Source organism: Raphanus sativus, chromosome 2 (genome assembly GCF_000801105.2).
Source record: "Raphanus sativus cultivar WK10039 chromosome 2, ASM80110v3, whole genome shotgun sequence".
Classification (NCBI taxonomy): Eukaryota; Viridiplantae; Streptophyta; class Magnoliopsida; order Brassicales; family Brassicaceae; genus Raphanus; species Raphanus sativus.
Genome location: NC_079512.1, coordinates 36,865,912 through 36,881,748, shown reverse-complemented (window position 1 = coordinate 36,881,748; position 15,837 = coordinate 36,865,912). Strand labels below are relative to the sequence as shown.

At 34.2% G+C, this 15,837-nt stretch overlaps 3 protein-coding genes across 4 annotated transcripts; all 3 read right to left on the bottom strand.

Moving 5' to 3' along the window:
- Window positions 1–206: 206 nt before the first annotated feature.
- LOC108816737 (la protein 1) lies at window positions 207–2,763 on the bottom strand. 2 transcript variants are annotated; one of them, XM_018589307.2, is made up of 10 exons: window positions 2,606–2,763; window positions 2,417–2,495; window positions 2,185–2,334; window positions 1,944–2,086; window positions 1,726–1,874; window positions 1,493–1,615; window positions 1,100–1,400; window positions 844–991; window positions 677–749; window positions 207–457 (listed from the first exon to the last, which is right to left on the bottom strand). In XM_018589307.2, exons 1-10 carry the CDS (start codon window positions 2,654–2,656, stop codon window positions 367–369), a joined length of 1,308 nt encoding a protein of 435 aa, XP_018444809.1. In that variant the 5' UTR covers window positions 2,657–2,763; the 3' UTR covers window positions 207–366. The 2 variants fall into 2 exon arrangements, with proteins under 2 accessions (XP_018444809.1, XP_056859530.1); XM_057003550.1 differs by lacking the exon at window positions 207–457 and having other exon boundaries at window positions 673–749.
- Window positions 2,764–11,075: 8,312 nt separating this feature from the next.
- Window positions 11,076–11,695, bottom strand: LOC108843428 (putative defensin-like protein 230). The gene is made up of 2 exons (XM_057004372.1): window positions 11,677–11,695; window positions 11,076–11,491 (listed from the first exon to the last, which is right to left on the bottom strand). Exons 1-2 carry the CDS (start codon window positions 11,693–11,695, stop codon window positions 11,202–11,204), a joined length of 309 nt encoding a protein of 102 aa, XP_056860352.1. The 3' UTR covers window positions 11,076–11,201.
- Window positions 11,696–12,053: 358 nt separating this feature from the next.
- On the bottom strand, window positions 12,054–15,508 carry LOC108843426 (proline-rich receptor-like protein kinase PERK14). Its single transcript, XM_018616617.2, has 8 exons — window positions 14,341–15,508; window positions 13,507–13,953; window positions 13,323–13,409; window positions 13,173–13,243; window positions 12,978–13,063; window positions 12,747–12,894; window positions 12,509–12,670; window positions 12,054–12,437 (listed from the first exon to the last, which is right to left on the bottom strand). The coding sequence occupies exons 1-8, from the start codon at window positions 15,257–15,259 to the stop codon at window positions 12,240–12,242; spliced, it is 2,118 nt and encodes a 705-aa protein (XP_018472119.1). The 5' UTR covers window positions 15,260–15,508; the 3' UTR covers window positions 12,054–12,239.
- Between the last annotated feature and the right edge of the window lie 329 nt (window positions 15,509–15,837).

Below are 15,837 nucleotides of genomic sequence, written 5' to 3'. Positions count from 1 at the left end.
TTTAGATACTGTGGAGTATGCTTACTGTGGTTAGTGCTGTAATAGTTTCAGACTCGCTTAAAAAAGTTTAGATAAAAGTTTCCCAATTAAGATAGATCTATAATAGGAAAGAGAAAGACACGACTTTTATAAGCAAGGAAAAATTCAACAAAAAAGGAGAAAAAAACTGCTAAATCCTTTCTAAAAATAGAAAACGAAACCAGATATGATCTAAGCAAAATTTAATTGCTGACTTAATAGTTATAGCATCACAACATGTAACAAGTAGATGATAAAAGGTTTCGGCTGTGAGGTTACACATAGATTGAGAAGCAACAAGTCACGAGCTATAAAAAGAGAAAACGAGAGTAGAAACAAAGTGTGTAATCATGCTTCAACCTTCTGAGATTTGTTCCAGCGACCACCGGGGGAATCAGATCCCCTCTTTCTCCCGAATCTTCCTCCTCGTTTTCCTCCCCTGCATACACCACAACACAAATTCTCAAGACCGAAACCAAACCAAACAATCACAAGTTTCTAACAAAGATACCAAACCAAACTTAGCGCAACTTAACAGCATAAGCTGAAAATGAACTCTTGGCATATACTATATCCATTGTCGTTACATGTTATACTTTGGACCTGACTCTTCACAAAACCAAACCTAATTGTATTAAATACCAAAACATGTACTCACCTTCCTCCACGGCCACCCTTGTCAAACCTGTCTTTGCTGCGAAGAAGACCCCAGTACTCCTTTTCAGCTTCGCCTGACAACATCAATATAAACATATACCCACTTAACTCAAGCAGAACAAGTATAGTTACAGATAAGGATGGAAGTTTAAAAAAAGTGTTTTTTACCTGTAAGAGGTTCGAGGACAGCTATAAAATTCTTCACGGCTAGTCCGCCTTCTTTAGCTAATACTGCAGCAGCACGGGCTTTCTGGGATGCTTCTGGTTCATCAAACCTTAGGTAACCCGTCTCAGATCCCATCTTGAAATCAACAAACTTCACAGTGAAAAAGAAACAATGAGTAATAAGACAAAGAAAAAAATAGAATGGAATGACAAAATGCTAACAAGAACTAATGGTGTATTAGCAGGATGTTATGTGTACCTTGACATCACCGAATTTCCCAAAAACGGCCTTAAGATCTTCACGCAAGACAACATCTTTATTATCCTTATGGGTCGCTAGAGCACCACCCTTTTCTTCTTTCTCACCATCATCATCTTCCCCCTCTGTTCCTTGTCCCTGTGCCTGATCAGTGTTTTCTTTGTCCGCAGCAGGATTATCTTCCGGCTTTGATTCGCTTTCCTCCATTTTTTTATCAGCTGCCTCCTCAGAACTCTTTTCTTTAGCACCTTCTTCAGTCGAGCGCTTTAGAGTGAAGGAAATGATCAAACCCTTGGGATAGCTACAGTATTACAAAACAACCATAGTCAGTCTAAGAAAAAAATAATTAGCAACAAAATACAAGAAATCCAATAGCAGTAGTCAAAACTTTACTTTGCCTCGGATTCAGAACCGTTCCTATGATCAGAGCCATTCTTCTGATTTGCAGAAGCCTTTTGAGGACGGTAGTTAGCAAACTTTTCTGCATCTTTCTCCCTTTCATCATCAAACTCTTTCCTGAAAAGAAAAATATATTTTTTAAGTAAAAGCATCCTGAAAGAAAACCTTACGAAGTGAGAAAGTGTTAGTAAAGAAGACATGTAGTCATGCCCAAGTAGAGGGATTACTTTGTTTTCATCTCCAACTCGAGACCAGCAAAGACCAAATTTTGCTTCATAACATTCTGGGCCTCCTCTTCAGTAGGGAACTCAACCAAGGCAACACCAGAAAACACTCTCGTCTCAGCTACATGACGAGGCATCCTCACACTATTAACCTGCAGAAAACACATAATTAATCAGTAATTCTAACTAATTCTCTTATAGATCATTCGGCAGTGGATTACCTTTCCGTACTGACTGAAAAAGGCTTCCACGTCTTCCCTCTTAACATCATACGAGAAGGGTGAAACAGCTACAGTTCTAGCATTAAGCTGTTCAATCAAATCTTCTAGCTTCAACAGTTCTGTACTCCTACCCACCTTTTTCCCTATGTAACCAAATCCAAAAGTTAACAATAAACTGTATAAGTTATATCAAGAAAGCTAGTGAATTTGAATACAAAAGACAGGTGTCTCAGTGTCTCACCATCTTCGGAAACCTTGAGAGCCTTGGAGGTGCGAAGAGTATCAGCAACAGCTTTGATGGTATCTTCAGGAACGTCATCTCCTTTGGAATCACCCAACTTCAAATACGCTCTCATCTTACTGAAGGAACAAATCAACCCCAAACTAACCACTATTCACCCAAAAACCAACACTTAAATCAGCAAAAATAACAAACAAACACACTGAATCATTCAGAGGTTTAAGAAACTTACATCCATCTTCACTCTCTCTAACAGTCTTCTTGAGGAAATCATCAATCGGGAGATTACTATCACTGAAGTAGAACTCCACCTAAAACAAATCGATACCAAAAAAACATAATCAAAATCAACTGAAGATACAAAACTAGTGAAACCATTGATAATAATAACATGAAGAAGAAGAAGAAGAGATCTTAAGACCTGGCGTAGCACTGATTTGGCTGTCTCTTCGGTCAGACAAGGAATCGACATTCTTTCTTCACTGAGATGTTTTTGAGAGAGGCAGAGGCAGAGGCAGAGGCAGAGGCAGAGGGTATTAGGGTTTAATGAGAGACGGCCAGCTTCGCCCGAACTTTTACCTTTGAACCCTTTTTTAATATTTTCGCCTTTGAGTCCTCTATTTCAACTTAATATTGCGGAATGACCTAAACTCTTACTATAGTAACATATTTACCCCGCTATGATTTACAAAATCGAAATTTAGCCGTGGAATAAATAATCTCATAACCTACTTCCCATCCATTAAAATAGTTGTATAAATATCCTAACATGCATGGAAGCCCTTTTTTTCTCCCCTAATTTAAGATGATACAATTTTACAAGATTATATATTAATATATGTTTCTCTTAATATCATAAACATAATTGAGAAAAAGACAAAAATAGCACTAAACCAAGTTTTTGTCAAAAAAATAGCATCACAAAGAGAAAAATGACCAAAATAAGTTTTATTGAAGGATAAATATGCATTTATAACTTTTGGATTAATTAATTTACGACTTAGGATTTAGAGTTAAGATGTGAGGTTTTAGTAATGTATTCAAATATTTAAAAATAAAAAATAAATATTAAATTTTTCAAAACAAAAAGATGCTATTTTAGTCATTTTATTTTTTGGGTGCTATTTTTGTGACAAAAACTTAAAAAGTGTTATTTTAGGGATTTGCTCAACATAATTAGTATATCTATATTTCAATTTTATATGGTTTTTGTCAAAACTATTTTTTGTATTTGGTAATGTTTTTTATAAATAATAATTTGTTGTAATATTATATTTTTTTTTAACTTTCAAAGAAAATGTTCTTTTTAATTATATTTCTAGTTATTTTTATTATTTGTTGAACCATGTGTTTATGATGTTGTATATCAATAAACTAGCTAAAACATTTGATGCTGTTTTAGAAAAAAAGATCGTGATTTTATATATTTATTATTTATTAAAATATCATAATTTCAATGTTGTTAATATACAGAGGTTTTTACTCTCTAAAATACATGTGGTAAATTTAAAAATCTGGATTATTACAAACTCTGAACAAATAAATTGATTGAGAAACTCATGCTAATTATGAAATATCAACTCTTCATTCTTATAAAGGAAATATTGGTGACTAACAAAACCTAATCAGTGTATCATAACTTATTAGTATGGAGATGTGCATTATTTAACTATCTGGAGGTGGAAGGTCTGGTCAGAAACAGGCTTGATAAATATGATCTAGAAGCCAAAATAACTTTTATTTTAGAGAATTTGCATTCCCTATCCAAACATAATATCATATTTAGGTGTATACACTTTTTCCTTGCAATATCATCACCACTTTTTTTATTGATCTAAGGTATTTAGCTAATATCATCGTTTTTTATATATTATACACCAATTCACTCTAATTTTTAACCCTTTTATTATTAAAATTAAATTGTAAAAAGTACAAAAACGTGGCTGTTGATATTTGAATTCGGGTTTATAAAAGGAATAACAATAAATGTGACTAGTAAGCTAAGATATTGTTGTTATTTTGGTCCATAAAATATATAATGTTTTCCAGCCCTGAAGCACATGCTTCATACCGGCTTCTACAGTCCTGTCTGGTCTTTACATTTTATATTACATGTGCAAAAACGCTTGATCTTATGTAACATGAACATATTATCACATGTGCAGTTAAAATATTTTTCGTTATAAACTTTTGTCATATGCCTCTCACACACTTTCGGTCCATCATCTTCGCAGTTTCCTTCGATATCTTCTATTCTTGGACACACCGCATCTTCTATTGTGTTATATATCAACGAACCACACAGAGAAAAAAAAAATGTTAGCTTGTGGTTGGGGATATCTACATAAACAATTGCGTACTTAAGCCCGACCATCTACAAATTTGAGAAATTGAAACATTTCTTAAAAACTCAAGTGAAAAAATTGACAATTTAGAAATCGATGGTTTTAAGAATTTTGGATACCAATACAAATGTTTTATTGGTTGTGCCTTGATTTAGCCCGAGTGCAACATTTGCCATTTGTAACAATCAATGTTTTATATTGAGCAAATATCGGAAGGAAATGAATATATACGTATATATACCTTTAGGCCCTTTACCATCACACACTACGAGAAAGATAAGAACACAGAAACCTATAAACCAAGTAGCAGATCTCATGGTTAAACAATGTTCTACGTACTTGCAGAATACTATAACTTGTTTTTCTTTCGTGAGAAGTATCTGTTTACTTTGTAAACACACTCGTAATAAATATATATACTTAAACACACGTTGAAAATAGATAATTCTATCTTTAGAAACATATACTTTGTAAAAATTCCACGGGTCGAGCTAACTAATTCAGTAGCAAATTTTATTTTTAGTAAATTCTAACATGCATGCAATTCTTTTTCAGTGTTTAACAATTTTCATACAATAAAAATGCTATAAATTAGATTAGACTGGTTCAAAATACAAGATAATTTAATAAATAATATTTTTTATTTATGGCATTTAATCATTATTATTTTTATCTGGTGATTTTATAAAAAAAATTGTTACAAATAATTATATTTTCAATTTACAAAAAAATCATCATTAAATTTTTTTGATTATTTTATTACTAGTTCAAATTAATGTTCGTACTAACAAACTAAAATTTTTTTATGCTATTTGAAAATCTTAAATTAATAACTGTATAATTTATTAGAATATCATAGTTCTAATATCATTAATTTATAGAGTATTAACAGTACAAGCATCTTGTGGAAAACTATTAAATGATCGATTTCTACAAAATCTGGAAAATAGATATATTGATTGAGAAACTCATACTAGTTATAAAATATCAGCTAATCATGACTTGATTACAAAAGAAATATTATTGGGTTACTAACAGATCTTTTTTAATTTGTGTTACACTCTAAACTCTCGCAGCTTTTTTTTTGAACTGAACAAACTCTCACAACTTCTCTTTTGTTATTAGATGTTATTTAACGAGCTTAAGGTGGTGGAATGTCATTACATCGTATGGTACATTCGCAAAAACGTTTGGTCTTCTGTAACATGTAGACGTTGTCACATGTGCAATTATCATATTTTGCTTTATACGTTTTCCTCATATAATTCATGCACCCTTTCGGTCCATCAACTTTGCAGTTTCCTTCGAGATCTTCTATTCTCGGACACAATTTATTTGGTTCCCCTTTTTCTGTTGTTTTATATCAAAACCACACACAGAAAAAATGTTAACTGGTGGTTGAAGATCATTCATTGTGTATACAGTTGCAGTGCAACATCTGCGACTTGTGACAATCAATTAATGTTTTACATCAAGCAAATATAGAAAGGAAATGAATATAGTATACCTTTAGGTCCTTTATCATCACTCATTACGAGAAAGACGAGAACACAAAAAACCATACACCAAGTAGCAGATTTCATATATAGTTAAAGATAGAAATGGTGATAAACAATCTTTTACTTGCAGAATACTATAACTTCTGTGTTTTGATCTCTCGTGATAAATATACTTAAACACTCCTGAAAAATAGATAATTCTATCTTTAGAAACATATACTTTGTAAAATTCAACGTGTCGCGAAGTAACTAATTACATGGGATCAATTTTTATTTTTAGTAAATTCCTAACATGCATGCAATTCTTTTTCCATGTTTAATCATCATTATACATTACTTTTTATAAATGAAAAAGTAATAATAAATTAGTCTGATTCAAAATATAAAAGAATTCAATAAAGCAGTAAAATGTTATTTATGTTGTAATTTTTTTTTGTATATGTTAGTTCTTATTCGGTGATTTTTATAAAAAAGTAACTTGTTACAATTTATTTATTTTCAACTTCTAATAAATATTAATTAATTTTGTATTATATTCTAATTATTAGTTTAAATTTGTATTCATACTAACAGACTAATTTTGAATTTTTATGATATTTAAATAAACATAAATTAATAGTTCTATAATTTTTTCAAATATTGTACTTCTTAAAATTATTAAGTTTTAGAGTATTAGCAGTATAAACATCTTGTGACAAATTTGAAATCTGGATTTCTACAAAATCTGGAAAATAGATTGATTGAGAAACTCATACTAGTTATAAAATATAATCTCATGACTTTATTACAAAAGAAAGATTGGTGACTAACAAAACCTATTCGTGTGTGATCTCCACACTACAAACTCTCACAACTTCTCCTTTGTTATTAGTAAGGACTAACATATCGAGTGACATCGGCAGTAACGCTTGATCTTACGTATCATGTAGACGTTGTCACATGTGCAATTAAAATAGTTCTCGTTATAAGTTGACGAAAAATACTTCGCACACGCTTTCGGTCCATCAACTTTGCAGTTTCCTTCGATATCTTCTATTCTTGGACACACATTATTTTGATCAACTTCAACAAAAAAAAATTGTCTGTATCAACCTCTTCAATAATTTTATATCAACCACACACATCAAGAAAAATGTTATCTGCTGGTTAAAGATATTTAGATTAAAAAATTGGAATGCAACATTTTGCGACTTGTGACAAAAACATTATCGAAAGGAAATGAATAGAGCATGTATACCTTTAGGTCCTTTACCATCAGCTATTACGAGAAAGATGAGAAGACAAGAAACTATACACCAAGTAGCAGATCTCATGGTTAAAGATAGAGATACTATAACTTGTAACAAGTATTTGTTTTCTACGTAAACACACTCGTAACAAATACACTTAAAACACATTAAAAATAGATAATACTATCTTTAGAAACATATACTTCGTGTAATTCAACGTGTTGGACAACTAATTCCACGGGATCAATCTTTATTTTTAGTTAATTTCTTCTTGGAAAGTTCAATTGTTTATTTTCGCATTTTTTTCTGTGTATATATGTCCCATTGTATATACGTTTAAAATAATAATTGAAACATCGTTTATAACCCTTTGTCAATAAAAGATGATCAGAAAGAATGATGAGGTGTTGCAAAGAGTGGGACTTACACAAATGTTCAAGAAAATATATAATCAAGATTACAGCATATATTTATAGTTCACGGGAAAGTTAGAACACAGGTAAGTGTTCTTTGGAGCCCCTTCACAGATGTCAATCAAATAGCTACAAATGAATGAAGTAGACCAATCATGCCAATAGGCCAGTAGTTGTGGTGAAACTTATTACACTTTAGGACCTGTAAACTGATACTGTTCACTGCTCGACTGAGAAGGATTGATTCAATGTTTTGAAGTGTAACCATCGCTTGAATCCGTGTTGAACCTCCTCTTACTTGTTCCATACGTTAGAGGGTTGTCACTGGGGTTTTCAGAAGAGCTAAACGTCCTGCCACTCCCTTCCACGTTTTTTAGAGCATAATTATTGGAGAGACAAAGACAAAAACCCTTAACTTTTTTTTTGTCATGAAAATATAAGGGTCGGTCTTTATATAGGGGCTTTTTCTCAATTCTTTTCCTCGATTCCTTCCCCTTCTTCCTTAGACCATCATTATTGGAGAGACTAAAATAAAAGCTCTTAACAATATTATATTCGATGTAGGTGGAGAGAAAAAACAGGTGGAGAGAAGAAGCAGGAAGAGAAAAGATGCAGATGAAGGGACGAAACAAAGACTCCCACTTCCGTGCTGCCATGTCGCCTAAGGAACATGCCAAACAGCCCTTATTTAAGGCACGTTCCAAATATTCTAATTTATTTTCGATTTATTTTTGATCCAGTTAAAGGGAGGGGACGGGTCTAAGGGCCCAGATACTGATGCTCTTAAGAGCTGGTCCTAAAGGCTGCCAATAATTATGGTCTTAGAGCATGAGTAGTGGTGGTCCCTTAAGGCATCTTTTAAGCGGAAGGAACCACCGAAACACAAGGATTGAGGAAAAAAAACAGAAAAAATCTCTTATATAAACGATGTCCTTTATACTATTCTCGAAAAAAAAAAATTTAAGGAACTTCCCTAATTAAGAGATTCGTGGAAGTCCCACCAATGCTCATGCTCTTAGGGCCACCTCGCCTTCGAGAGCACGGATTACCTATTCAAGTTTTAGGTTTGTTCAGTTTGGTTATAGGGACTTGTCACGTTCTCATGAATATGATATGATGTTTAGGATTAGAAAAAGGAGAGACAAACCTGGCTCGTTCGGCGAAACCAAGTTGATTGGCGTATGGAAGTAGCAGTACAAGCAGCCATGTCTGCCATCTGAGTTTTATTTGGTAACTTTTATACAAAAATAATTTGTTACATATGATTATTTAGCCCATTTTCAATAAAATTAATTATTTTTTAAAAAATATTATTTTATTATTAGTTTAAATTTGTATCCATACTAACAAACTAGTTTTGAATTTTTATGCTACTTAAAAAAACAAAAATTAATGATTCTATATTTTTAAAAAATATTAAAGTTCTAAAAGTTATTAATTTATAGAATATATTAACAGTTTAAACATACATTGTCGCAAAATTTATAATCTGAATTCTACAAAATCTGGAAAATAGATTGATTGAGAAACTCATACTAGTTATAAAATATCCTCATGACTTTATTACAAAAGAAAGATTGACGACTAACAGAATTTCTTTGTGTGTGTGATCTCCACACTACAAAGTCTCAGAACTTCACTTTAGTTTGTTATTAGGAAGGACTAGTGAGATGTTATTTAACGAGAATGGATCGGTGCAGGTGGGGGATGGATCGGTGAAGGTGGAGGGTGGTCGCTACATAGTGACTGACATTCGCAATAACGCTTGATCTTATGTAACATGTTGATGTTGTCACATGTGCAATTAAAATAATTCAGCTTATAAGTTGACGTCATATACTTCGCACACACTTTCCGGCCATTATCTTTGCAGTTTCCTTCGATATCTTCTATTGCTGGACAATATTTATCCGGAAGATCCTCTTTTAAGAATTTTATAAACCACACACAAAGAAAAAGAATGTTAACTGGTGGTTAAAAATATTTAGATAAAAGATTTTTTTTTTTTGAGAAAATGGATAAAAGAAATTGCACTGCAACATTTTCGCGACTTGTGCAAAAACATTATCGAAAGGAGATGAATATAGTATACCTTTATCTTTTTTACCATCACTAACTACGAGAAAGATGAGAACACAAAAAACTATACACCAGGTAGAAGATCTCATGGTTAAAGAATACAGATAGAAATGGTGATAAACAATCTTTTACTTGCACAGTACTTTAACTTGTGTCTCTCTTTTGTTGTTTTCTACCTAAACACATCGTAATAAATATACTTAAAAACACACCTTAAAATAGATAATACTATCTTTAGAAACATATGCTTTGTAAAATTCAACTTGTAGAGTTGAGTAGTTCCACGGGAAACTTTTATTTTTAGTAAATTTCTTCTTGAAATATTTCAATTGTTATTTTTTCACATTGTTTCTGTTACGTACAATTAATTGTCTATACGTTTAAGAAAATAATTGAACATCGTTTATATCCCTTTTTGTCAATAAAAGATGAAAAAAGAATGATGAGGTGTTGCAAAAGAGTGGGACTTTTAAGTCATTGTTCAAGAAAAACATAATAATCAAGATTACAGCATATATTTATAGTTCACGGTGAAAGCTAGAACACAAGCAGCGTTCTTTGGAAACCCCTTCACAGATGTCAATCAAATAGCTACAAATGAATGAAGTAAGGCTAATCATGCCAATAAGCTCAATAGTGGTGGTGACACTTACTACACTTTAGAACCTGTAAACTGATGTTGTTCACTGCTCGACTGAGAAGGATTGATTCCATATTCTGAAGTGGAACCATCGCCTGTATCCGTGTTGAACCTCCTCTTACTTGTTCCAAACATTAGAGGTTGTCACTGGGGTTTTCAGAAGGCTATACGTCCTGCCACTCCCTATTCAAGTTTTAGGTTTGTTCAGTTTGGTTATAGGGACTTGTCACGTTCTCATGAATATGATATGATGTTTAGGATTAGAAAAAGGAGAGACAAACCTGGCTCGTTCGGGAGCGAAACCAAGCTGATCGGCGTGTGCAAGTAGCAGTACAAGCAGCCATGTCTGCCATCTGAGTTTTATTTGGTAACTTTTATACAAAAATAATTTGTTATATATGATTATTTAGCCAATTTCCAATAAAATTAATTATTTTTTTAAAAAATATTATTTTATTATTAGTTTAAATTTGTATCCATACTACAAACTAGTTTTGAATTTTTATGCTACTTAAAAAGAACATAAATGAATGATTCTATAATTTTTTTAAAATATTACAGTTCTAAAAGTTATTAATTTATATAATATTAACAGTTTAAACATATATTGGGGCAAATTTTATAATCTGGAATTCTACTATCTGGAAAATAGATTGATTGAGAAACTCATGCTAGTTATAAAAATATCCTCATGACTTTATTACAAAAGAAAGATTGGTGACTAACAGAACTTATCTGTGTGTGATCTCCACACTACAAAGTATCAGAACTTCACTTTAATTTGTTATCAGGAAGGACTAATGAGATGTTATTTAACGAGAGTGGATCGGTGCAGGTGGAGGATGGATCGGTGAAGGTGGAGGGTGGTCGCTACATAGTGACTGACATTCGCAATAACGCTTGATCTTATGTAACATGTTGATGTTGTTACAGGTGCAATTGAAATAATTCATCTTATAAGTTGACGTCATAAACTTCGCACACACTTTCAGTCCATTATCTTTGCAGTTTCCTTCGATATCTTCTATTCTTGGACAATATTTTTCTGGAAGATGCTCTTTTAAGAATTTTATAAACCACACACAAAGAAAAAGAATGTTAACTGGTGGTTAAAAATATCTAGATAAAAGAATTTTTTTTTTTTTTGAGAAAATAGATAAAAGAAATTGCACTCCAACATTTTTGCGACTTGTGCAAAAACATTATCGAAAGGAGATGAATATAGTATACCTTTATCTTTTTTACCATCACTAATTACGAGAAAGATGAGAACACAAAAAACTATACACCAGGTAGCAGATCTCATGGTTAAAGAATACAGATAGAAATGGTGATATACAATCTTTTACTTGCAGAGTACTTTAACTCGTGTCTCTCTTTTGTTGTTTTCTACCTAAACGCATCGTAATAAATATACTTAAAGACACACCTTAAAAATAGATAATGCTATCTTTAGAAACATATGCTTTGTAAAATTCAACATGTAGAGTTAAGTAGTTTCACGGGAAACTTTTATCTTTAGTAAATTTCTTCTTGAAATATTCAATTGTTTATTTTTTCACATTGTTTCGGGGATGTACAATTGATTGAACATCGTTTATATCCCTTTTTGTCGATAAAAGATGATGAAAAAAGAATGATGAGGTGTTGCAAAAGAGTGGGACTTTTAAGTCATTGTTCAAGAAAAATATATAAATCAAGATTACAGCATATATTTATAGTTCACGGTGAAAGCTAGAACACAAGCAGTGTTCTTTGGAAACCCCTTCACAGATGTCAATCAAATAGCTACAAATGAATGAAGTAAGACTAATCATTGCCAATAAACTCAATAGTTGTGGTGACACTTACTACACTTTAGAACCTGTAAACTGATGTTGTTCACTGCTCGACTGAGAAGGATTGATTCCATATTCTGAAGTGGAACCATCGCTTGTATCCGTGTTGAATCTCCTCTTACTTGTTCCATACGTTAGAGGGTTCCCAGAAGAGCTATACGTCTCTTCCACGTTTCTTAGGGTCACCTCGCCTTCGAGAGCACGGATTACCTATTCAAGTTCCAGGCTTTGTTCAGTTACTTGTCACGTACTCATGAGTAATGATGTTTAGAGAGACAAACCTGGCTCATTCGGGGACGAAGCCAAGCTGATTGGCGTATGCAAGAAGCAGCACAAGCAGCCATGTCTGCCATTTGAGTTGTATCGTAGTTCTTCTCCAGTCTAGGGTCTACTAGAAGGTCAAAACTTTCTCCAGAGATAGCTTTTGCAAGCAATGGCCTCGCCTGAGGAGATATCAAAATATTTTACAATAATCTATAAATTAAGTTCAAGTTTGCAGTTATTAAAAAAAAAACTTACCCAGTCAACTAAACTGAGGTTTCTGGTAGGATCTTTGGCGAAGATTGGTGGACGTCCAGTGATGAGTTCCAGAAGCACTACTCCAAATGAATATACATCCGATTTATCAGTTACTTTACCACTAGACGCATACTCTGGAGCCATGTATCTGTTTAAACCCATGCCATCACTAGTGATTATCCTCATAAAGCTTAACGATACAAGAATGAAGAGATATGGATGGTGTTTTACCCGAAAGTTCCTACCACTCGAGTAGAGATATGAGTGATTGATGAATTGGTGTCTGAAAAGAACTTGGCTAGTCCAAAGTCAGAGACCTGAAATATGCAAAAAAAAAAAAAAAAAACAGAACAAGAAATTCAAATGGTATGAACTCTAACTTAGCTACATGTAGTTTTGTTTAAATAGAACAACAAAACAAATCACCTTTGCTTCATATTTGGAATCTAGAAGGATATTAGCTGCTTTGATATCACGGTGAATTATAGTTGGACTACCTGCAAATTCAATCACAAGAAAGAAAATCAAAATCAATACAAGTACTTGAGTAAAAAAAAACGAAAAAAAAAAACTCACAATCCTCATGAAGATAAGATAAGCCTTTAGCAGCTCCAACAGCAATCCTGAGCCTCATTCCCCACTCCAACACACTTCCTCTGTTCTCTACAACACTCAAAACCAAAATATCTTTAAAAAAAAAGGAATATAAACACACACACAGAAAAAAAATTCAAATCATGATAAATATTATTGGTTTTACCATGCAAGTGGAACTCCAATGTATCTTTAGGAACAAATTCGTAAATCAACAGTCTTTTATCTCCGTTAATGCAATAACCAACCAAGGAAACGAGGTGCTTATGGTGAACCCTGCTGATAGTGTCAACCTCAGCTTGGAACTCTCTTTCCCCTTGATTGCTCCCAATCTTCAGCTGCTTCACCGCAACTTCTCTCCCGTTTCTCAGCACTCCCTTGTGAACGTAGCCGAACCCTCCTTCTCCCAATAGGTTAGCCTCTGAGAATCCACCCGTTGCCTCTAGTAGCTCTTCGTATGTGAACGTTCCTGATGATACCGTAACGTTCAGTGCAACAGCATTGTTCTCCTTAGTACTACTACCATAGCTCACGCCGGATGAATAGTTAGGTGGTGGTATAGTTATAACATTCGTCTGGTCTGGTTCCACATTACCACCTCGTTGATGTTGAACTGAGATTCAGACAAGAAAGAAACGCCTACGTGGTTACATACATTGATACATACTATTTCTGTTTCATCAAAAATATGAATTTTTATACAAAGAGTATTATTTATTTATTTTATAACTTCAATGTAATTTACAATTTTAACTTTAATGTTGTTAAAACATAATTTCATCTTATAAATAATTTCATTTATCTTACATATTAATATTAGTTAAATAGGTGTAATAAATAAAAATACATTATAGTTATTTTATTAATTCTTGTGAAAAGTGTGAAAGTGACAAAAAAATTTTTTTTTTGACAAAATGAGACAAAAGGTTCAATTTTTATGTATCATTATCATATTGTAGCCATAAAGATTTAAGTTTGAATTTTTGTGGCGATTTATTACCTTTTGGTGGAGTTTTTGATTGGTGATGACGAGAGGTGTTGTTATTTCTGTTTCTGGTGGCTCTGTAGAAGACGAAGAGGAGACCTAGCAGAACAAGCAGAAGAGCACCAACGATCACACCACCGAATAAAAATCCGGCGGAGGACCGGTGATACGGCGTCGTCTCGGGTAGACTCTTTGGTACCAGTGGCTGTGCTGTTCCTGTTCCCGGGGAGATTGTTTCGCCGGCGGGAGATGTTTTGGGCTCTATAATGGGCCCATTAGGTGTTGCTATAGTTCCGTCTGGTACTGGGCCCATTGGGCCGAAGAAAGGAAGAGTTGTTGCTGCCGGCGAGTTCTTCGGCGCCGGAGTTGATGAAGGCGGGAATGGTTGTGTTGAGAGTGGTGGTTTAGGTGGTGGGGAAGTTTCTGGGAGAGACGGAGTGGTTGGAGAAGGCTTTGGCGGAGAAGAGCTGATGGGAGGAGGAAGTGAAGGTTTAGGGCCACGGCGGCGAGGAGGAGACGGCGGTGGTGGAGAAGCTGTGTTCACCAGAGGGGGTGTTTCGGATGGTAGTGAAGGAGTTGGTGGAGTAACCGGTTTTACCGGCGGCGGAAGTGACTCAGAGGGAAGTGGAGAAGGCGGCGGAGAAGGTTTGGCGGGAAGGAAGGGAAATGGCGGTGAAACGGAAGGAGTCGGAGGAGAAGGTGGGGGTTCCTCGGGAGGAGACGGTGGTGGTTCTTCCGGAGGAAGCGGTGGAGCTTCTAACGGAGGAGACGGTGGTGGTGGGGAAGCTGTGGGAGGTAAGCTAGTCGGCGGTGGAGCCAACGGAGGAGGAGAACCCAATGGCGGGGGAATAGGAGACAAAGGAGGAGCTGAGGGTGATGACGTGGCAGGAGGAGAATCCGCCGGAGCTGGCGAGGCAGAAGGAGAGAGCGACATGATAAAACGATGACGTTTTAGGGGAATGAAACAAAGGGTTGGTGAGAAGTTGTCACTTTATCTGAAGAAGGAGAAAGCAGGTGAGGTTTTGAGCATATTGTGAGTCTGTGACAAGGTTTTTTGTCGTATAGAGCAGTGTTAGCTTCTGTAGCTGAGAATGTGTTTCAGCTTTCTTTTTTTTTCTCATCTCAACTCTCTGTTTCCGGTGATTATTAGCATCTTTTAATTCTTAACTTATTATCGTTAATTTTTTTATTTTATTTTTCAATAACACATTAGACAGCGGAGCAAATCACTATGGTTAGCATCGCCGCTCTTGATTAACCCACTTCCTCTCGTCAATAATACAAAACTTATCTATTAGATTATTTTACATGTTTCCTGTTTTTCTTTACAAGTGGAAAAAGATAGATTCCAACTTTCTGTGGATCTTTTCTTTTTTTTGTTGACAATTGCCCCCACAAAAAAAATTCAATGATATCAATTTTCAACTGTGAATAAAGTGTTAATATACTCTCCGGGGTTTTAGAGGTTCACGGGATGAGTCTTGTGCCAGTTGAAAACGACGGTTTGTTCTA